Below are 22,997 nucleotides of genomic sequence, written 5' to 3'. Positions count from 1 at the left end.
TGCTGCACCAACTTTGTCCTCCTTCCCATCAACTTTACCACAAATTTAGCAATCCATTTTACCAACTGCAAGTTGGAACCTAACAAACAATATCGCAAAAAGTGCTCTTTAGATTTAGGGGTGCTGGTATAAAAGATCCTGCCCAGTTGATGTTCCCTCAGGTCTGAATATAGGGGGCAATCAAAAATTACGTGGGACGTTGTTTCGACTTCCCCCGTCCCACATAGACAGACCCTTTCCCTTACAGGAATACCCTTATATCTACCCCAGAGCATATTTGTTCCAAGTTGGTCCAACCTCAATTTTGTAAAGAATCTTCTCAGGATGGGAAACAAAGGCACAGCTAAATATTTTTCTATTTTGAAAATTTGTTTATTGGCTGATAACCAGGCAAACTTTTACTGCTGTCACCTGTGCAATATCCGATTGGGCACTTATGTCCTTAAATCTCTGTGCAATCCAATTTCGGATCTGCTTATAGTCGTACTGCTGCCAATTTAAAGGGATACCAGAGCTAGATACCTGCTTCAGAACTCTTGATAACCAGTTACTTTTATTACTTGAGATAATCTGCTCCATTAGTGCTAATTTTGGTAACCTCCCTTCCTCCATCTCGATTATTCTCAACCAATAATAAACAGTCTTCAACAAGGCCCTAGTGCCAGTCGCATGGACTCCTGTTTCTGCCCTTACTACACATGCTGGGGTTCCGGGGGACACTGCCAAAATTCTCCTCAGGAACTTATTTTGAGGGGTTTCCAGCCCAGGCAGCTTAACTGACCCCCATATTTCTGCCCCATAGGTAAGTACTGGTTCAATTTTCGCCTGGAAGACCTTTAGCACTGGGATTAATGAAGATGGAGTTTTCTCTAAAATAAGTTTGTTTAATTGAGCCATCCGAGCCATGGCCTTCCGAGCTCCGGCTTTTACCTGCTTATTCCATTTGCCATTTGTCTGAAATAATAGCCCTAAATAGGTAAATGACTGAACTTGTTCTATTCTTCTGTCATTTAGAATCCATCTCCTTATATTTTGTTGCCTGCTAAATATCATTACCTTTGATTTCTCTATATTAATTGTCAGGCGATTTTTTATACAATATGCTGCCAACCTCCCAAGTGACCTTCGTAGCCCCACCTGTGAGGCCGACAACAAAATTATATCATCGGCATATAACAAGCAATTGACCTGTCTTGTTCCTATACTAGGCCCATGGAGTGATGTATCTTCCAGACATTTTGGGAGGTCATTTAAATATAAGTTAAAAAGTGTTGGGGCTAAAGTGCAACCTTGTTTGACGCCCTTTTTTAATGGGATTGCATTTGTTACCGATCCTGATCTATTCACTCGAACTTTACTTGGGTTTCCGTGTATAACAGTCGAATTAAATATAACAATTTCTTTTCTATTTCCATAGCCTCTAATTTATCCCATAACATTTTTCTTTTCTTTTTTTTTTTTATTGAAAAAGTTTTCAAATACAAATTTTTCCCCCTTTTTTCCTTCCCCCCTCCTCCCTAACCCCCTCTCACCACCCATCCCCCCCGTGACTTCTTCACACCAAAAACCTAATTCATAACAGATTACATAATATTTTACCATCGCCTTACTCCCTCCTCTATATACTGACCCTTACTTACTAAAAATATTATTGATATTGTTACTTTCCCCTTTTACCATACATTTCAAAAAAAAAGCAGTCTGCTATAACATTGTATGATAACTTCTAGTTTAGCATAATATTATTATAACTCCCAATTTAGCAATAATCTGCCCTTTTTGTCCTCCCCAAAACTTATATCTATATATTATTACAACAATTCAAAGCAACCTTCCACTTTAAGACTATATAATAAATCCTACTTTAACATTTATTCTTTGTGTATATTAATATAACATTTCAAAGCAGCCTTCCCCATAAATCCTAATTTAACATTTATTCAACTCTATCCATTTCCTCCACTGCCCTAAATATATCACTTAAACATCCCTTTTCTTAAACTAATCAATCAGTAGACTAACATATTTCCACCCACTTTCCTACAAAATTACCATGCACAACAATTCTTAATATCTTTAATCCACTGCCCACTCTGCTAATATATATATATATATATATATATATATATATATATATATATATATATATATATATATATATATATATTTGTATATATTCCGTTATTTAAAAAAAAAAAGACAATAACTTTAAATTTATAATCCATATAATATCTTCTTTGATGTCTTTCCACTGGATTGTTGAGTCCCTCATCCATAATTGGGTAACGTAGCATCCTGGTGCAACAGTTTGTTCAAAGTCTTCAGTCATCATCTGCCCCCATCAGTAATGAATATCCTCATTGTGACGAAATGGGGTTGAGGGGTACCCCGGACCGTGAACCAGCTCATGAGTAAACACACTGAGACTGAAATGATTCTGACAGAGGCGTCTTGTGTAAAAATATAATTTACTTTAAAACATTTAAAAAGCACTATGTCTTTAAGAAAACACATTAAAAACAAAGTCTTATCTGGGTATGTGAAACAAGGCTATCTCCCTAGATCCCTCTCCACAATACCGAAAACAGTTCACAAAAGAATAAAGCTAGCATGAAGGTAAGCAGCTTCGGCGTCGATACATCATCAAGGCCATCATGGTGGGAGCAGCACGAGCTTCACAGCTGAAAGTCACCTGAAGTAAAAACAGTTCAAAAAGCAAACATTGCTTGAAGCTTGTGGGAGGAAGAAGGTCCAACAACAGCAGTCCCGATGATAGCTTGCGTGCTACAAAACAGCAAAAGGCAAGCATCCGTGGGAGTCTCTCTGTAGCGGCGTCTGGAGTCCTTATCTGCATTCTTCTCCCATCTGCGGCGTTGCAACAAGCTTCCTGCAGGAGCTGTGCATTTAGGCCTAGGTCAGACTAGGCCCGGGTAGCAAGCAAAAGGTCCTTGCTTATATAGGGAGTTAACCTGCAATTAACTAGGGCGGGGAAGGCTTGCAGGTAATTGCCAACAGCAGATGGCTTGATTAAAACCATACTGTTTGTGAGTAGGCAGATAGCCACAGCAATCCTGGAAACACTCGTGACAATCCCCTTCTCTGCGGCTATTTGACTGGTTAACAAACATACATTCTACATTGGGTACATATATACATCAATGGTAAGTACATTCACATAGCCATCGACATTTTTCCCAGAAGATAGAGGTGTTGGTCACGGGGCAGCGGTTTGGTAAACACGTCCGCTACCTGTTCCTTGGTTTCACAATACACAGTCTTAATGAAACCTGTTTTCACCAATTGCCTCACATGTTTGTTTTGTATATCAATATGGCGCGATCTCTGGCCTACAGCATCGGCTTCCGATATGTTAATGGCAGCCATGTTATCCTCATAGACTTTTATAGGTTGCATGGGCTGCCTCCATAAGCTTACCAGAAGATCGTCAAACCAAACTAGGTTTTTGGAAGCTTTGGACAAACTTACATACTCAGCTTCCGCTGTGGAGGTTGCAATTAGCTTCTGCTTCCCAGAGTACCAATACACGGGGCTACTATTTAGGTATACAATGTACCCCGAGGTACTTTTTCTAGATCTAACATCCCCTGCCCAGTCGGCATCCGAAAAACAACTCAATCTTAATTCTCTAGTTGCTTCTGGTTCCAATAACAATGAATAGTTCACAGTACCTTTTAAATATCTCAGGAGTCGTTTGATTCCGCTCCAATGGTACTGTGTAGGATGTTCAGAATGTCTAGATAACACATTTACACTTAGACTGATGTCCGGTCTAGTCCAATTTGCAATGTACAACAACGACCCAATCACGGACTTGTAAAGGGTCTTATCCTCAAACTCCGTGCTCTCAGTGTACATATTCTTAAGGAAGTCTGTTGCCATAGGGGTATCGCATGGCTTCGCCTCTACCATGCTACACTTTTTAAGCAATTCCTGAATCTTATCTTCCTGAGAGAGCCGAAACCCCTTCTCGGTTTTTACGAATTGCACCCCTAAAAATTTGCTAATGTGACCTAATGGTTTTAGGGCGAAACTCTTACTTAGGTCCTCAGAGAACTTCTTAAGCCTGTTCTCTGATCTACAAATATATAGTATGTCATCGACGTACAACAGTACTGTTTCCCTAATGCCCTGATCTTCCTTGACAAAAACACAATCGTCAGCCAATGATGGTAAAAAGCCCATCTCTCTCAGGCTTTTTGTGAGACACTCGTACCATTGCTTACCAGATTGTTTTAAGCCATATAGGCTCTTGTTCAACAACCACACATCGTCTTCCCGATGGCTTACTCCCTGAGGAATCCTCACGTACAGCTCTTTGTCTAACTGGGCGTGCAGGTACGCGGTCTGAATATCGAACTGATATACATGTTCGCCTCGCATGGTAGCGATGGTGAGAGCTGTTCTCACGCTCTCAGGGCGCACCGTGGGCGAGAAGGTGTCCTCATAATCGTCAGGGAATCTCTGCGAAAATCCCTGCGCCACTAGTCTCGCCTTATAGATAAAGCCCCCACCTTCAATGGGCTTTTGCTTGAAAAGCCACCTGGTGCCGATCACCCTCTTGTCCTTGGGCAATCTTGTTGGCATGAATACATCGAGCCTTCTCAGGCTGTCTAATTCTGTATCCATGGCGGCCAGCCACTTCTGTCGTTCATGGTCAGGTAAGGCCAACACATCCTCATATCTCTGAGGGGTGGCCAAAACCTGGTCGACTGAGGTAACAAAGTCGTCGTACCTCTTAGGCTTATTGCCCCTGGTAACCCTAACTGGTCTGCCTTTAGAGGAGTCACTTACATCAGAGTCGTCCGATGAGTCATCTACCTCGTGACTATCACTATGCGTCTCAGAAGCTGGGCCCCTATCCTTCCTGGCTACCCCCATCTTGCGCTTCAATACCCCTTTCAAGGGTGCCTGGGATGCACGCTTCCCAGAACCAGATGTATCCCTATCCTCGGGTAGGTTTTCCGATACATCCTCCGATTGTCTATGACGACTACGGGAAGGGTTCCGAGTAAGAATCTCATTGGCATGGATCTTACTCCAGTTGGCCCCTTCGTGAAAAGTGGCAGACCTTGATATCATTAATTTCCCGTTAGGGTAGGCAAACCTAAATGCCTTGGAGCCCTGCTCATAACCAACAAATCTCAGTTTAACAGAAATTGGGTCTCCCTTTCTCCTGAGCTCCTTCGGGACATGAACATCGGCCATCACCCCGAAAACGTGGAGGTGTGCCAAGCTAGGCTTATGGCCGTATAGCACCTCGTATGGGGTCTTCTGCACCACGCTAGACCACACACGGTTCAGGGTGTAATTCGCGTATCTAACTGCTTCTACCCAATACGCGAAGTTTAATCCGGAATCCTCTAGGGCGCACCGCATCATAGTTTGTAATACGTCACTGCGCTGTTCTGCAACGCCATTTTGAAACTTAGAGTAAGGCGCGGTGCGTAAGTGGACTATATCCTTACTCCTCAACCAGCTGGAGAACTGCCTGGAATTAAATTCAGTTCCTCTGTCAGTTAAGATCTTCTTAACTCTGACCTGGTGCTGGTTCTGGACTAAGTTACAAAATTCCTTAAACTTAGTCAACGTTTCACTCTTGGACATTAGGGGAAAAACGAATCCAAATCTGCTATGGTCGTCTACTATGGTAAGAAAGTACCGTCTCTTACCCACGGAAGGTGCGAATGGACCCACCAAATCCATGTGGACGAGCTGAAACGGGTGTTCAGAGTACCTCTGAGACTTCTCGGGCGCAGATTTCGCCTTCAACTTTGCACTCCTACAAATTGAACAGTCTAGGAATGTGTTACAGTCATTGATCTTGGTTCCCCTTGAGTGTTCGGTTACCTTCTTCACTGTAGGAAAACTCAGATGACCTAATCTACGATGCATCAAGTGAGCACATTCATTATGTAGCGGCTCACCTGTAGCAATTGCATTAGCATTTTCAGGTTTCCTACTATCTGACTCTAAGTTAAAATTTAAAAACTTTTTATTAACTTTACATTTGTCTTTACAAGGCTTCCTCTGGTGAAAGTCTTGATCCTCATCACCTAGTTCTAACTGTGATTCATTGTTACTACCAAATGAGATAGCATAATTGCTATCACTGCAGGACTCAGCATTCGTATTGGGGGAATAATAAGGCAAGCCACCTATCTTCAAAACCTCCCCAATCACACATTTGTTGTTTTTGATCACAGCTGTTCCTCCTGAGAACAGAATCTCCACTCTAGGGTCCTCACATATCCTCATCAGGCTTAGCAGATTATGATCTATCTCTGGTACATACAATGCTCCGTGAATCTCCCCTATCCCAGGGATATAAACATCTCCAATGCCAACAACATTCACCTTTTTACCGTTTGCAACTTTGACCATGGATTGATGCCTTCTCATATTAGCAAACAACCTTCGGTCACTGACAACATGGTTACTGGCTCCACTGTCCATTAACCATAGTTGCTCTCGCTGTTCCCTTGTAAGCTCTGACTCAGTAGTTTCCACTATACCTACAGAGCTATCGTTAAACCTGGGATTGTTCCCTTTGTTGCCTCCATTTGGCTTTTTACCCCTTCTGTGGTTAGGAACATCTATACTTGGCTTTCTACCAGGAGGCAATGGCCTCCTTTTACATTTATTATCAGAAGGTGCCTTTGAACATGCCCTAGCATTCACATTTTGTGGGCAATCCCTTCTATAATGTTCTCTTGAACCACAATTGAAGCATTCTCCGATAGTATATGCTCTATCTGAACTATCGGGCCTTCTTAAAGGTTTTTCCTTTTTGTGAAAAGCCGCCCTGCATTTTCGCAAGTTATCTTCAGCAATCAGTCTGCCAGATAACACTTCTAAAGATAAGTTATTACAACTAACATTATCCAGTTGCGATATAAAATTATCCCAGCTAGGGTCAAGGGAATTGAGTATAACAGTAATGAGGGTTTGTTCAGACACTGTTTCCCCCCTCAACATCAATTCCTGCCTTAATCTGTTTAACTCACATAAGTGTTCATTAATATCTACTCCCGCCTTCAACTTTGCGGAATAGAACTCCCTATAAACTCTGTTTGTAACATGGGAGCTTTTTGAACAAAATAGCTTATGTAGTTTCACCCAAACTTCTGTTATGGTCAGGTTACTAGGTATACTGGGATATAGTGCAGGGTTAATGGACATCAATAAAATACAAAAGGCCTTATGGTGTAAAATATCAACTTCTAAGGACCATGGTCTAGGTGGGGGTTTTAACAGCAACGATAAAACATTTTCTTTCATTAAAATTACTTGAATACTTTTAACCCATTCCTTAAAATTTCCTCCACCCACACTTAAACTTTTAAAATTAGGAGGAAGGACCTGTACATTATTAAACATGGAAATAGACATTAATTGATGTTCAAAATGTGGTCCGTCCTGGAACGGGCAATAAGGCATTGGAATGGAAGCACACAACACAGTGTCTTCCATCTGGCATTCTGACGATCGTTCCTCCCCAATGGGAGGGATTAAAACTTCACGTTGTGCGGATGCAAAACTCATCCTGGCTTGATCACAAAAACTCGAGGGTCCTCTCTGGTGCACATCTCTAGGAATTTTTGGACGCGCTCCCAAATTCCTATCTTCAGTTGAAGTAGCCTCCGGAACCGTCCTGGATGTCGATGTCATCACGGATGGATATATCCCGCTCGTGGCGTGCGCTGAATTAGTCGCAGACATCAGGGGGGCTTTGGGATGCGCAGCTCCTATTTGTTGAGCCGATGGTGCCTGCAAACCATCGCCTAAAATGGTTGCCAAAGTCTCTATCACACTTGCAACCTTACGCTCAACATGAGAGTCTCTTAAATTTTTAGCAGAAGTCACTGATGTCATCAAGGGAGCTAAAGTCTTTATAGCCTGATCTATGATGGCTTCAACAGCAGGTGGCGCAATGTCAACTTGGCCATGCTGGTTTAACAAAGAAGCAGGAACATTCGAATCAGGCAGTCTGTTATCCCCCATTACCCACTTATGGTCTGAGGTGGGGGTTTTAGGAAAAGATTGAAAGTCTCTTACCGATCCGGTGTTTTGTAGGACTTCGATCTTCTTTCCTTTCACGGCTGAATTCTTTAATAATTCACTAGAATCAGCAGTCGGGTTCTGACTTACTGTGGGCAAACCTAAAAACTGAAGGATTGCCTTCCTAAACTCATCATCCACCTCTGTATTTGTTTTCAAGACCTGAAGTGGCGTTCTTCCAGTCTCTACTCCTTTTGGTGATGATGGTTTATTCACTATCTTAGGCCCTTCAGGAGTTGAGGCCTCTGCTCCAAAACTTATAGCTCCACTATTCTCTAAGTCAATTAGAGTTTGGGGTTTTTCAGCCAAAACATTTTTGGCCTGAGCCCCAGACAGTCCAGTTTGTGACTTCATACTTTGTGCTGCTGCTGCTGCCCTAGTCAACATCTATTCAACTGCAGACATTCCAGTCTAGCGCGTTACCACATGAGCGTAAGTTCGTTAAACCATCCTCTGCTACCAACTGTGACGAAATGGGGTTGAGGGGTACCCCGGACCGTGAACCAGCTCATGAGTAAACACACTGAGACTGAAATGATTCTGACAGAGGCGTCTTGTGTAAAAATATAATTTACTTTAAAACATTTAAAAAGCACTATGTCTTTAAGAAAACACATTAAAAACAAAGTCTTATCTGGGTATGTGAAACAAGGCTATCTCCCTAGATCCCTCTCCACAATACCGAAAACAGTTCACAAAAGAATAAAGCTAGCATGAAGGTAAGCAGCTTCGGCGTCGATACATCATCAAGGCCATCATGGTGGGAGCAGCACGAGCTTCACAGCTGAAAGTCACCTGAAGTAAAAACAGTTCAAAAAGCAAACATTGCTTGAAGCTTGTGGGAGGAAGAAGGTCCAGCAACAGCAGTCCCGATGATAGCTTGCGTGCTACAAAACAGCAAAAGGCAAGCATCCGTGGGAGTCTCTCTGTAGCGGCGTCTGGAGTCCTTATCTGCATTCTTCTCCCATCTGCGGCATTGCAACAAGCTTCCTGCAGGAGCTGTGCATTTAGGCCTAGGTCAGACTAGGCCCGGGTAGCAAGCAAAAGGTCCTTGCTTATATAGGGAGTTAACCTGCAATTAACTAGGGCGGGGAAGGCTTGCAGGTAATTGCCAACAGCAGATGGCTTGATTAAAACCATACTGTTTGTGAGTAGGCAGATAGCCACAGCAATCCTGGAAACACTCGTGACACTCATATATATATAAAAGTAAAAACAACCACCCGAGTGACATTATGATTATATTCCATATAGTTGTAATTGTGGCTTTCATCAGGATTATTAATTCCCATCATCCTAATGGGTAACAACCAGATCTTCTGCATGCCCCAACGTAGCTCTCTTGCCTTGTAGCTCAGAATAGTTATAATATATTTATCAATACAAGAAAGAAATCCAAAATAGATAATTCAAATCCAACAGTTTAAGGCTCTTTTCACATCCCAAAATTACGGCATTGCAGAGGTCTGTCACTGTCCTCAGGATGATATTAACCAATACTTCGCCTCCACTATCTTTTCACATATTCATTCATTTTTTTAAAATCACTGGCTTCACCGTTGCTTAATTTAGAAATTTCTGTTTTTATGAGACCTATTTCTTTTTTTCTTTTCTTTTTGTGGGTTTAATTTCCATCCTGTTTTCCTTTCTACAAGTTGTATATCAACTGATCGGTTTTCATTCTGCTTTATAAGTTGATCTTGTTGGTTTTGTTTTTGTATCTCATATTTCTTTTTTGCCAATTGTATATCAGCTAATTGATTTCCATACTTGTCTTTAACTTGGTGAATCATCACGTTGAAATCAGATGCCGCTTCTCTCATATTTGTAGATAATCCAGCTGGGGTATCGAGAGAATCCAAAGGCAATTTGTCTACCGCAACCTCTGTAATTCGATGTTTTCCCTTTATTTCCAACTCCTTCTGCTTATCCTGTATTGTGCCTATAGATGTTAAGTTCATTTTCAAAAAATTTTGATAAAATTCTTCCGCTTTTTCAACAGTATCTAATTGGTATCTTTCTCCTTGATATCTCAATATTATGCCAACTGGGGCATCCCACCTAAATGAAATATTTCTGTATTTTAGCTCAGTCACCAGAAAACCAAATTTCTTCCTTTCCGTTAACATCTTGGGGGGGAGCTCTTTGTAGATCCATATCTTTCTTCCATACAATTGCAAAGTAGAATTGAAGGAATTTTGCACAATATTATTCCTAATTTCTTTATCTGTAAAATAAATCACCACATCTCTAGGCAATTGTCTTTGCTTTGCAATCCAGGAGTTTATTCTGTAAACTCTGTCAATCCTACAAAACACTTCCTCAGGTTGAACCTTTAAAATCCCAGCCAGAATTTCAGAAGATATTTTCCTTAAATCATCTCTGTTATTTTCCTGCAAACCTCTGAGTCTGATCGCATATTCTGTAAAATTGTAATGCACCATTAGGACCTCTCTTTCAATCCGTTGTTGTAAATTTTCTGCATTACAAGACTTTTGTTCAATCTCCATTTTAGGTTTTTCTTCTGAGCTATTGTCTTGAATGTTTGTCAAATCATTTTCAATTTTTTGTATTTTATTATCCAAATTGTCCTCAATTTCTTCCACTTTAGACTCTAATAAGTTAGTATTTTCATCCAACTTAATCATAAATTCTGCAAAGCCATTAGCCATTTTTATAATCTTTCGATCCAGAATATCAAACTTTAATTGCACTAATTCTTTAATTTCCTGCTTAAATTTTTCAAAGTTCTGATTCACAATCTCATCCCTTCTTACAATCTCCTCTAAAAGAAATTCAATTATATTAAAATCAGTTTTCTGAGACTGGAGCTTTAAAACTTGGTCACGTAATTTGTTAATGGGGGAATCCCCCCCCCATTGCTTGTTTGTCCGGCTTTAATGCCATATTTCAACACAGACAAACTATTTTTTTAAAAAAAAAGAAAAGAGAGGCAGCAGAGAAAAAAAAACTTCTTTCCAACCAAGATCAATATCAGATCTCCAGGAAGAGAAAAAACACAATAGTAGAGCTTTATTTTCAAGTGTAGCCAAAAATATTTATTCAGCTACTTTGTATCTCAATAGGAAACGGAAGGACTCTCCCTTTCAGCCCCTTCTCAAGCCTCGGCAATCGCCCTTTTTAAAGATTCTTTTTTTCCTTTTCCTTCTTCAATAATTGTTATAAAATAAGTGAGATACTTGCAATTCAGGGTCACAGGTCCAGCTCATATCCCTTCAAATGTAGCCAGGAGCATTTATTCTGCTACTTTGTAACTTAATAAAAAACGGAAGGACTTTCTCTTTTCAGCTTCCCTGCTCCAGTTTCGGCAATCGCCATTTTAAAAGGTCTTTTTTACTTTGTTGAATATCCTTTGCGAAATAAGTATTAATACTTGCAATTTAGGGTCACAGGTCCAGATCCAAATCTCATCATCTTTAGTTAATCTGTTAAATATCTTAAAAAGCTTGTCTTCGTAGCCTTGTTCTGCAAAAAGGCAGAAGTCTCCCAACGCCCGGAGCGGGCGGTGAGTGCTATAGGGAGCTTCCTCCGCCCGCCCCCAAGAGTAAAAAAAAAAACCCTGGGGGCTACGGAGAGCTCTACCTACACTCACCTGCTCTATCCCACATTTCCTCCTGGAAATGGGGTTTTTCGAGCCGCCTTTGCGCTGTACAGGCGGCTCTTTACAGGCGAAGGGGCTGGCGGTCCCGAGAGACCATCTGGTGGCTACGAAGAGCAAACCGGAAGTCCCCATAACATTTTTCTATCAATATCTAATTCAATATCATGTGAAGCAAAATATATTCAGGAATCCTTCACTCACAACATTCATTTTTTTAGATTGAGTAATTTAAATGTTTCTGGACCAACTGGTATGGGCATAAGATCATGTTCACTCAATATATATGACAGGGGACATACTTATACTTTCTCCCACATAAATGTGAACCATTTGTGATGGATTTTTTTCCCCAAAATAATTTTCCTCTAAATTGGCAGAGTAATGTTAGCTAGTATAAAGAGTAAGGTAGCTACCGTATTTTTCAGAGTATCAGACACACTTTTTTTCTTCCTAAGAGGCTGAAAATTTGGGTGTGTCTTATACTCTGAATGTAGCTTTTTCTAAGCATTTTTCCAGCCCTAACGAGACACTAGTGAGTGCTTTGCCTGCTCCCTCAGACTCTCAGATGTTCTTTAGAAGCTTTTTTTCAGTGAAGCGATCTTTGCCTGCTCCCTCAGACTATCAGCTGTGAAGCTTTTTTTCAGCCCTAACGAGGCATTAGCAAGTGAAGCAATCTCTGTGGTTTGCCTGCTTTTCTCATTGCTTCTCTCTCCAAAGATCAGTTGTGCTTTAGAAGCTGTTTTTTATCCCAAGCAGGGGATAAAAACCAGCAAACTAATGTGCTGAAGCTGACCAGACTAAGGACACTAGCCAGATGAATACCTGGTAGGCAGATTCTCTCCCCCCCCTATTTTCCTCCCCAAAAACTAAGCTGTGTCTTATACTCCGGTGCGTCTTATATTCTTATACGGTAACCTTAGCAGAAAAATGCAAGAACTGTTACCTAAGCAAGAGGCCTGAAACATTGTCTATGTCTTGGGAAGTATGATAACATTTAGAAGTAGCTCACGTAAACACCTCCTTGATTCATATAAGTATAGGAAGAAGGGGAGGAATAACTTAATCAGACTTGAAAAATTGTACTAAAGCTAATCTCAATAAAGTATAGCTTTAGTCATCCTGTGTTGATTTTGTGCTTTAGTGTATCTATGAGGCTGTCACTAGCTGAGAACCTAATAATAGAAGACAGTTTATTGTTGGGAGCAGATCTTCTTAAATTCAAGTTCATTTTCCTTTCATCATTAAATCCAATATGTTTATATCAGAATCATGCATAAAATATTCTAGGGCCCAAAACTAATTCTGTGCTGATCTGTGGCTGTTCAACAGGTCTGAAGAAAGGTACAGTCCTCTTTGAGGTAATTTCTATTTTCCATCTAAACTCACAGTGATCTGAAGACACACTATTATGTTGGCTTCATTATGCCTTGAAACAAAGTAAGATGGAGTTATCCAGGAGGACATGATTTCCAAAGGCAACCATTGTCTTTATTGTTGGTAGTTAAAATCAATAGAGCAAAAAATGAGTTGAATTTAGTACTAGAGGATTGTCCCCAATTATATACTTCACATTTTCCTTGCTATTCATTCATTAGAGTAAATAATTGCTATTCACTAATATCATATTATGGAATATTAAGGTGCTGTATATTTAACATGCAGAAGTGCTTCTTTTATGTCCATAGACTTAGTCTCAAGGGCTAGTTTTACACATTAATATAAAAAAGAAATCAATGAATATACACACATCTGTTCATTGTGAAGAAATTATCTTGTGTGACCATCTCTCTTTCATATATCCACAGCCACAGCCACAGCCACACACATACACACACACTAACAGGGGGAGGGGAGAGAGAGATATGATTTTTTTCAAAAGTAATCTGTAACAAGAATATTAACTAATTTTTCTTAGCTTTTAATGCAAAAATCTCCCAAATCAATTTCTTGTTTAGTCTTCCTTCTCATTCCTCCCTGTGTACCACAAGAGTTCCTTTTATTCTCTTCTCATTATCCTAATTTAAAATGGATATGAGTGGTTTGAGTGTTTTGTTTGGCAAAATTGTTTTTTTTTTCTTGCGCAAACATCAACATGCACGTTGAGTTAAATGAGCAGCAGTTCAGTTCATGCTGTGTGTAGATATGTGCCTAAATGTATTGTTTATCTTGCCTCAATCTAGAATTGTAGGAGTGCCAAATTAACCAGACCAGAGGAAGCAGCTGTTAAGAGATGGTGGGAAAAACACTGCCACTCTCTTGTCTTGTAACTGGAGTGTTTATATTGGCCCAAAACTCTCAGAGTGCAGCATACTTTGGAGTGCAGATTTCTCATTCATTAGCTTCAGGCTTGGGATGCTTCAGAATAGAATAGAATAGAATAGAATAGAATAGAATAGAATAGAATAGAATAGAATAGAATAGAATAGAATAGAATAGAATAGAATAGAATAGAATTTTATTGGCCAAGTGGGATTGGACACACAAGGAATTTGTCTTGGTGCATATGCTCTCAGTGTACATAAAAGAAAAGATACGTTCATCAAGAATCATAAGGTACAACACTTAATGATAGTCATAGGGTACAAATAAGCAATCAAATCGTATTAGGAAAGAGTCAGTATAAATTGTAAGGATACAAGCAACCAAGTTACAGTCATAAAGTCATTAGTGGAAGGAGATGGGTGATAGGAACGATGAGAAGATTAATAGTAGTGCAGACTTAGTAAATAGTTTGACAGTGTTGAGGGAATTATTTGTTTAGCAGAGTGATGGCGTTCGGGAAAAAACTGTTCTTGTGTCTAGTTGTTCTGGTGTGCAGTGCTCCATAGCATCGTTTTGAGGGTAGGAATTTAAGCTTAAAGTTTATGTCCAGAATGTGAGAGATCTGTAAATATTTTCACAGCCCTCTTTTTGACTTGTGCAGTATACAGGTCCTCAATGGAAGGAAGGTTGGTAGCAATTGTTTTTTCTGCAGTTGTCCTTGTGCTACAAACTAGAAAGCATCTTTTAAGCTTTGTCAAATTGGAGTTGGGGATGATGCAGGGTAGTGAAAGAATAAGGAAGAATAACAATTTGAGACTGTATAATTTTGTTACGAACACAGCAGCAAAATCTTCTCTGGACCTTCTGTCCCATGCAAATTATAGGCAGAGAACCACATAGTAAAACCATTTCTCATTATCTGATTAGAGATGCATATTTGTAGGAGAATACTCATGCATTGAAGAATAATCACATCTCCAGAGAAAATCTAATTCTTTCTCTATGCTTTTGGGACAGGATGAATAAAAGTGTCTATTGATTGAGTAATAGTATTTTTAGTTCTGATTGCCATTTGATTGCTTTAGTTGGTTTTTTTAATACCATGTGTTGTTTTCCTTTATGTTTTGCATTTGTAATTCATTATTTTTTTAAATGTCACCCAGAATCATGTTTGACTTGTACAGCCATATAAATCCTACCAATCAGTCAATAAATGTCTTGTAGAAAAGTATTTTATCTGAAGTATTTGTCTACTATCTCTCCTCTAGTTTTAAAATATAGTCAGGGGGTACAGGCACATGTTTCCTCTTTTTTTAAAAAAAACTCCATGTTTAGTATGCTGAAAGGTTGGCAGTTCAGTGGTTCGAATCCCTAGTACCGCATAACAGGGTGAGCTCCCGTTACTTGTCCCAGCTTCTGCCAATCTAGCAGTTCGAAAGCACGTAAAAAAATGCAAGTAGAAAAATAGGGACCACCTTTGGTGGGAAGGTAACAGCGTTCCATGTGCCTGTCATGATTAGTCATGCTGGCCACATGACCATGGAGATGTCTTCAGACAGTGCTGGCTCTTCGGCTTTGAAATGGAGATGAGCACCGCTCCCTAGAGTCGGGAATGACTAGCACATATGTGCGAGGGGAACCTTTACCTTTTATTATCAGTTCTGGTTGTTATTCTGGTCAGAATTGAAAATGTCCTGAACAGGCTTTTGCCTTATCCAGGGTGTCAGAAGAATGTAGTGAAAATAAACTAATATGATTCCCTAAAGGCAATGGAATGGACTCCAGTGAATAAAATGACAAGGTGCGTATGTGTGTGCGTGTGTGTGCATGTGGCTGGCTGGCTGGCTATCATGTTTTACTGCTTTTTTCCTCCTAATTGAAATGTAGCATTCCAAATGCTAAATTTAGAATTTGTCATGTGAGAGGAAAGGAAGGACAGACACATAATACACATACATTTTATAAAGAATTTGGGTGGGGAACATTAAAATGTGATCCCCCCCATCCAGGCTAAAATATTCAAATCTGCTACAGCATTTTAAGATTGTACTATTTCATTACTGGCAGGAGGCAGATTAACAAATCCCTCTTATTCTTAGATGTACAAGGATGTCTGTTTTGGCTTCAGAATTTAAAACTTAGAATCTCAAAAGAGGCAGAGGAAATCTTAAGAACATTTGCCCAGAAATAGCTCCTGTTATGTCGAATGGATCCTACTCCCAAATAAGTTTACATAGGTTCCCAGCCTAAAAGTTTCAATTAAATGTCATGCTGCTTTGTATCGTGCGCCTTATCAGATGACTCACACAGAAATGTTTTCAAAGCTAAATTTCAGAATGAGTAGCTAAGTGATTTATCAGATTAAGTGGGAGGAGGGGGGAGGACCTTTGAATTGCAATTCCAACAGATCCCTAGCATTGGTTGTGTAGATATAGCTCATTATAATTTCACTCAATTCTGTTGCTGTTTTTTTCCCTAAAGAAACAATCTTCTCTCTTCACCCTAATGAAAAGGGGGTCCTAATCATTTGTAGGAATATATAAGATCCAGCAGTTACAAACCTAAGCAAATGGAAGGTTTCTGTATGTCAGTGTCTCAGGACAATAAAAGGTATATAGGCTATATCTGAAAGACCACCTCAATCAATCTAGCTGTCATCTAGCAGTTCTCCCTATGAGTTCGGAGATCCAGGGGTACTAGATAATTTTATTTCAAGCTATGTAGAAATAGTGTCACTGGGAGTTAGTGGGATATAGGTTTAATATTTATAATTGATATTGTTAAATAACCAGACTGTTAATTTGTCAACAGTCATTAGAATATTGATTGTGATTTTTCAATGTTCGATCTTTGTAGTTATTTCACCCTGTCTAGCATTTTTACTGTTAATGTTGGTTTAAATTTTTCTGAAGCAATAAGAAGGTAGCATTTAGTTCAAGTATCAGTCAAGTGAGTGACACCTATTGAGGAAACAATGATTTAACTAAAGGCTATGAAAATTTTCAGCTAGTTAGAAGATGTCCTGAAAAGATAAAACTGTGTGGGCCTAAGGACCAGTTAAATGGTTAAGAAAGAGTTGAAAGCTAAATCCCAAAAAACTGTCATCAATCAGCTGACAGCTGCTTTGAAGGGAAATTAAATAAAAAGAGACAGCAAATGAATATGCTGTAAAACCACCAGGAGTGAACTACACAAGACAGCTCATTTGAAGATTTAAACTAAGAAGAAATAGTGAGGCAGATATAGTTTGAGAAATAAAGAAGCTGAAAAATGCTATCAGCATTAGGAGATCAGTGGAGGAAAAAAAGCTATGAATTCCTGTGAGCTGATCTAATGCTGAAGAAACAGTAGAAACCTCTGATATATAGGTCATGAGACAAGAAAGAGATTTCTAAGCCTGCATTCTGTGAGGTAGAAAAATCATCTTTGCCATATTCAGGGCAAGTGAGACAGATGAATCCAATTTTTATTTTGGACATCAAATTCAGTGGCAAATTTCCTAGATTATCAAGGAGGTCAGTTATTCTCAAGGCAGTCAATCCTAACCCTAACCATTAATAGATTATGGGAATGCTATGGACCTAATTTTAAAAAAATGTTTTTGTGTAGTGGTTACAGCATCAGCCTAGAAAATGGGACACCCTGAGTTCTAGTTTTACTTTAGGCATAAAACCAGCTGGATGGTCTTGAGCTAGTCAATTTTTCTTAGCCCTAGGAAGAAGGACTTTATTTGTTTGTTAAATTGATTTGCCTCCTATCTCGCCATGGGGTTACTCTGGGCAACTTACAACAATAAAATGGAAAAAAGAGGTTAAAATATAAAAATAAATAGTAAATGAATAAAACAATAAATATAATTAATGGAAGTACAATAATATGAAATTAAAAATATGAGCGGAGGGGGAACAGGAAGCACAAGGGGAAGGTGGGGTCAGCTAGTCAATCCAGCAGGCATTTCCAGTGATGTACTCTCTGTTGGGGCCCCCAGTAGAACCAGGTCTTCAGGACTTTGCAGAAGGATAGGAGGGTGAGGGCAAGCCTCACCCTGTAGGGCAGGGGGTTCCAAAGAGCCAGCGCTACAGCAGAGAAGGCTCTTCTCCTGGATCCCTGGATATTCCTCGATATTATCTTCTGGAATGTTCTTTTCGTATTGTTAATGGGAGAGAATGGAAACAATTTCTAGAAATATCTCAATAATTCTTGGAGGTACAATTTTATAATAAGTATAGACTGCTGTCCAAATAATAATCATCAGAGTTAGACGGAGGCTTTGACTTTTGGGTGAGGTAAATTATTCCTCAGATACAAATATATTCCTAATGTTCATACTTTCTATGCATACTTAAAATGCAAAATACAGTTTTGTAAACCAAATGGAAATGAAGTAGGGACCAATAAAGTCTATAACAGTGAATTTCAAACAGAACCTAAAGGGTAAAACAGACTATGGTAATGATAACTAAGTGAGAGTTTGATCTGTCTTATTGTCCTGGTAGATTCTGGCAAACGTCATCATTTTTATCTGTGGGAATCTGGCCGGAGCCTATCACAAGCAATTGATGGAACTTGCTCTACAGCAGACATATCAGGATACCTGTAATTGCATCAAATCACGCATCAAGCTGGAGTTTGAGAAGCGGCAGCAGGTAAAGGCTTTATTTACTATCTTGTTTCCTACCATCATTTATATCGTTTTGTTAGATGTATTAAAATTGCTATTGCTATTGACCAGGCAAGGGGAAGGAAGAACTCCTCAGAAATCAGAACAAACAGAAATTGTTTGTTCCAATTTTCACCCAAGAATAGAAAAGATGGAAATTCTATTACTTTTAAGCTTTTGTTCTCCCTTTAGTTTGGCTCATAACGAAGGAAAATGGAAGATAAAAGGTATATTACAGTCTTGGCATCAAAGTTCTTCTTTTGGTATGGTCCCTAGCTTTGAAACTTGAAGGAACTTGATTCTTAATGCTGAAAAGAAATACTGTTGAGATTTGTGAAGCATTTTCAAAACTAATGTGTATATATTTTTAATAAATGAGCCAGCTCTTTCAACAATAGAATCTTATGATACAAAGAAATACTGGGAGAATATAATAAGATTATCTACTTTTTGTTCTACAAAAAAATGGAAGGTTTTATTTGGATAAATCAAAGGCAATGTAGGCAACATTGCTGCTGCTACTGCCTCTACTATTATTATTACCCTAATAATAACCAGTCTATAGGCAATTAAATTCTCCTCCAATTAAGGCTCTCTATAAGGAATCTGAAAGAGTCTGTTGGCAGCCTGTCAAAAGCTTTTGTGTAGAAGTTTTTGGCTATACCTGAATCTGTCTGTGTTGGTTTCTTTACTCTGCCTTGCCTCATTGCTGTGTTTGTTATCATTTTATTAAGTTCTTTTTCCTATGTTTTGCTTCTAACGAGGAAAATATCAAATTCCTTCTTTCCTCAGTTCATTACTCATGAAAAAAGAAGTGTCCTATCCATCAAAGGGACAAAATTTGTCAAAAGAAGTTGTATTAAACAAGTGAAGCAATACTCTGCAACTTCCATAGAGGGATATAAAACCCAAAAGCAACCACTAGATCAGAGGTGGGCGGCACATGAATTAACAATCGGTTCACCCCAGCATCGAAAATGTGAGCGTGTGCGCATGTGTGCAGCCTTCTGCGCATGTGCTTTGTTCACGCATGCACTTGCACGCATACGCACGGCTTTAATAAATGCAGCTAAATAGGACAGCATAGGGAGCCCACCAACAGGTCACAACTACTGGCTGACTCCCACCACTGCACTAGATACCTTAGTCATTTATTCCCATAATTGCAGGGATTCGACAAACATTGTCTCCATACATTTTTCAAACATGAGGGCTTCACAAAACTTCACAGTATTCTTTTACATAGGAAGGTGAGATTTATAGGACTCTGAATTTTGTATCCTATAACACTATTTTCTTTGTCTGCATTTCTTAACTGCAACATATTCACAGTTCTGATGATATAACATTTATAAGAGTGCATGAATATGATACAAGTTTGCTGAATACTGGCATGCTTATTTGGAAGAAACATTAAACATAGTGAAACATATATGGATAAGCATCAGGGGTGAAATGCTCCCAGTTCGGACTGGCTCAGGCAAGTAGGTAGCGCTGGTGGCGGGCAGTTCGGAGAACCGGTAGCAAAAATCCCTGCCCCCGCCCCCCATGCCCAGCTGAGCCGCGTGGTCATCAGAGCCTTTTTTTTCTTTTAAATGGCTCTGACGAGCCAAGCTCTGACAATCCAAGCTCTGACAATCCAAGCTCTGACGATCCCAGCTGAGTTGCCTGCTAATCAGGCAACTCAGCTTGGATCGCCAGAGCCATTTAAAAGAAAAAAAACTTTTTTTCTTTTAAATGGCTCTGACGATCCAAGCTCTGACAATTCCAGCTTGGATAGTCAGAGCCTTTTGAAAGCATTTTTTTACATGGTTTTACATGTAAAAAATGGTTTTAAAAGTAAAAAAAAAAAAAATTGGCCACGCCCACCCAATCACATTACCCCCCCACACACACACACCAAGCCATGCCCACAGAACCGGTAGTAACAAATTTTAGATTTCACCCCTGATAAGCATGTACCTACAGTATATCATTGTTCTTTATCTAATCTATTGTACTATGGTTCCAAAGATGCTTTTTTCAAGAGGTAACAGGACTTTCTGGTTTTTCTTTAAAAACAGTTTGCTTCTCATTTGAGCCAGTCACAGTCATTCATGCCCTAGTCACTTCCCATCTTGATTATTGCAACACGCTCTACATGGGGCTGCCATTGAAGAGCATCTGGAAGCTCCAGTTGGTGCAAAATACAGTAGCCCACATGGTTTTGTGCAGACCCCAGTGTGCACATGTACCACCTCTCCTGTGGGAGTTGCATTGGTTGCCGATTTGCTTCCGGGTGCAATTCAACATGCTGGTTGTCACCTTTAAAGCCCTTCATGGCTTGGGACCAGGTTATCTGAGAGACTCTTGCCAATCACATCTACCTGACCCATTAGAGTGGGGAAGCAGGGAATGCTGCGGGTCCCATCTCCAAGGGAGATACACCTGGTGGGACCGAGAAGAAGAGCCTTCTCCGTGGTGGCTCCTCTCTCTGGAACATCATTCCCCCAGAGATTAGAATGGCACTGAAGACCTGGTTCTGCCAGTGGGCCTGGGGAACCCAGAGCTGGATGGAGCTTGTTAAATGGCTCATGTGATCTGCTGTCGCTGGGGCGGGGTGTGTGGGTGTATGATTTTATTATATTATACTATATTAATTTATTTGATTCTTTTTATTAGTTTTATTGTTTTAAATGTGGTTTTATATTCTGTAAGCCGCCTTGAGTTGCCAAGGGTGAATAGGTGGCAATATAAATTCAATAAATAAATAAATCATGAACTGGATGACTGAGAATGTCCATATATATTGTACTGTGGGCATTTCCATGGCATCATTTTAACCAGTAAACAAGAATGAATGAATGAATGAATGAATGAATGAATGAATGAATGAATGAATGAATATGAACTATAAATTAGATAATGCAGAAGCCTGGAATATGAATTAATTATTCATTACAATCTTTTTATACTTCAGATCCTTATTTACAAATAATCTTGCCTTAGCGATCCCTTAGAGATGCTTCAGTGAATCCATGACTTCCTCAATATTTTAGAATTCACCAGCAATATCCCACTCAGTGGTCTCCTTTAAATTGGGTATCTGTAGCTGTCTACATATTGTTGGATTGCACCTTGTACTGTTCCTGATGAAGCTGGCATGTAGGCCAGGGTAGGTGAAACCTGATGGCCAACCACATTTTATAACCATCACTTTTCCATCTTCTGTTCCAAAGGTAGAGCAGAATTGCATGGTGCATAGAACAGATTCAAGTTCTGTGTTGTAAATTAGATAACTATGTAGGCAGCCTAAGATACTAGTGCCTGATGTAGCCGCAATTCTTTTTTTTCCTTGGGAATTCTCTGGAATCACCTCCGACTACACTACAGTAACCAAAAATAGTGTTTTTTTTTTACTATTTTAAGTGGGAAACAACCAGAAAACAAAGCATATGCCCTAAAAGAGGTTGAATATAATTTATAAAATAAAGACAACATCCTTTAGAAAATTGGGGGGGGAGGAAATCTTGATTCTACCTATCATCCATTCATTTGGCCCACAAAATGTGAAGTATGGACCTCAATTATCCAAAGATTACCAATTCGTATTATAAATAAAAGCAAAATAAGAACTGAGCTCAGAAGAAAACTGTTAGTTTCCCTTATCTTCATAGATGCTTCCTTTCTTTTGATGTATTGCTATAATGTAAAATGTGTTTGGTTTTGTGCATCTTATTTTGTTTATTACTTCTTTAATAGCTATCTATTAAATTCAAGACTCTGTCTTATATGTATGCACACAGAAATATGCACACTTAGCTTTTTTAGCTTATATATTCCCACTCCCTATAAAATTGTTTGCCCCACTGTTTAAACTCTCTCAGAGAATAAGGCAAGGCAATTTCAAAGCCTTCAGGCCTCATTTTGACACTGACAAGCAGTTAGCATAATTACCCTTCTTCATTTCAGGTATTTTGCATTGTGTGACTTATAAGATGTTTTGAAAGATTCTTCCAGGAGGCGTTGTTGGTATCTGAGATAGCTCACTGAATGTCAGTTTCATGGAGGATGCAGGATCCTAATAATAATAATAATAATGTGCTTAGAAGCAGGACTCAAAAGCTGTGACAGGTTTAAATGAACAAGGTAATGGAGTGGGATTCTACATGTGTAACTGAATCAATGCCCTTCTTAAAAAATGAAAAGTGTTGTTGTCTACAAAAATGATGTCAGAAGGAAAGAACTTTATTCTAAATAAACTAGAATATGTACATTTTTTTAAAAAAGAAAAAGAGAGGAGAACTGCTATTTTAAAAAGCCCAAATCTATTTTGTATTATGTATCTGTTCACTTTATTAATAATGAGAAATTCAGAGAAATAGAATTTTTAAA

General features: G+C 39.3%; 1 protein-coding gene across 5 annotated transcripts in view; it reads left to right on the top strand.

The window, feature by feature from the left end:
- Nucleotides 1-22,997, top strand: part of ADCY2 (adenylate cyclase 2) — a 156,383-nt gene that overhangs the window by 62,524 nt on the left and 70,862 nt on the right. For all 5 annotated transcript variants that reach the window (XM_034411782.3, XM_060691098.2, XM_034411783.3 and 2 more), the window contains one exon: nt 18,460-18,609. In XM_034411782.3, coding sequence (XP_034267673.2) covers nt 18,460-18,609 — 150 coding nt within the window. The remainder of the gene's footprint in view (nt 1-18,459; nt 18,610-22,997) is intronic.

The sequence above is a fragment of the Pantherophis guttatus genome, chromosome 3 (genome assembly GCF_059756535.1).
Source record: "Pantherophis guttatus breed Tessera chromosome 3, ASM5975653v1, whole genome shotgun sequence".
Taxonomy (NCBI): domain Eukaryota; kingdom Metazoa; phylum Chordata; class Lepidosauria; order Squamata; family Colubridae; genus Pantherophis; species Pantherophis guttatus.
Note: the sequence above shows the minus strand (reverse complement) of the source record. Positions and strands in the feature narration are given on the sequence as shown.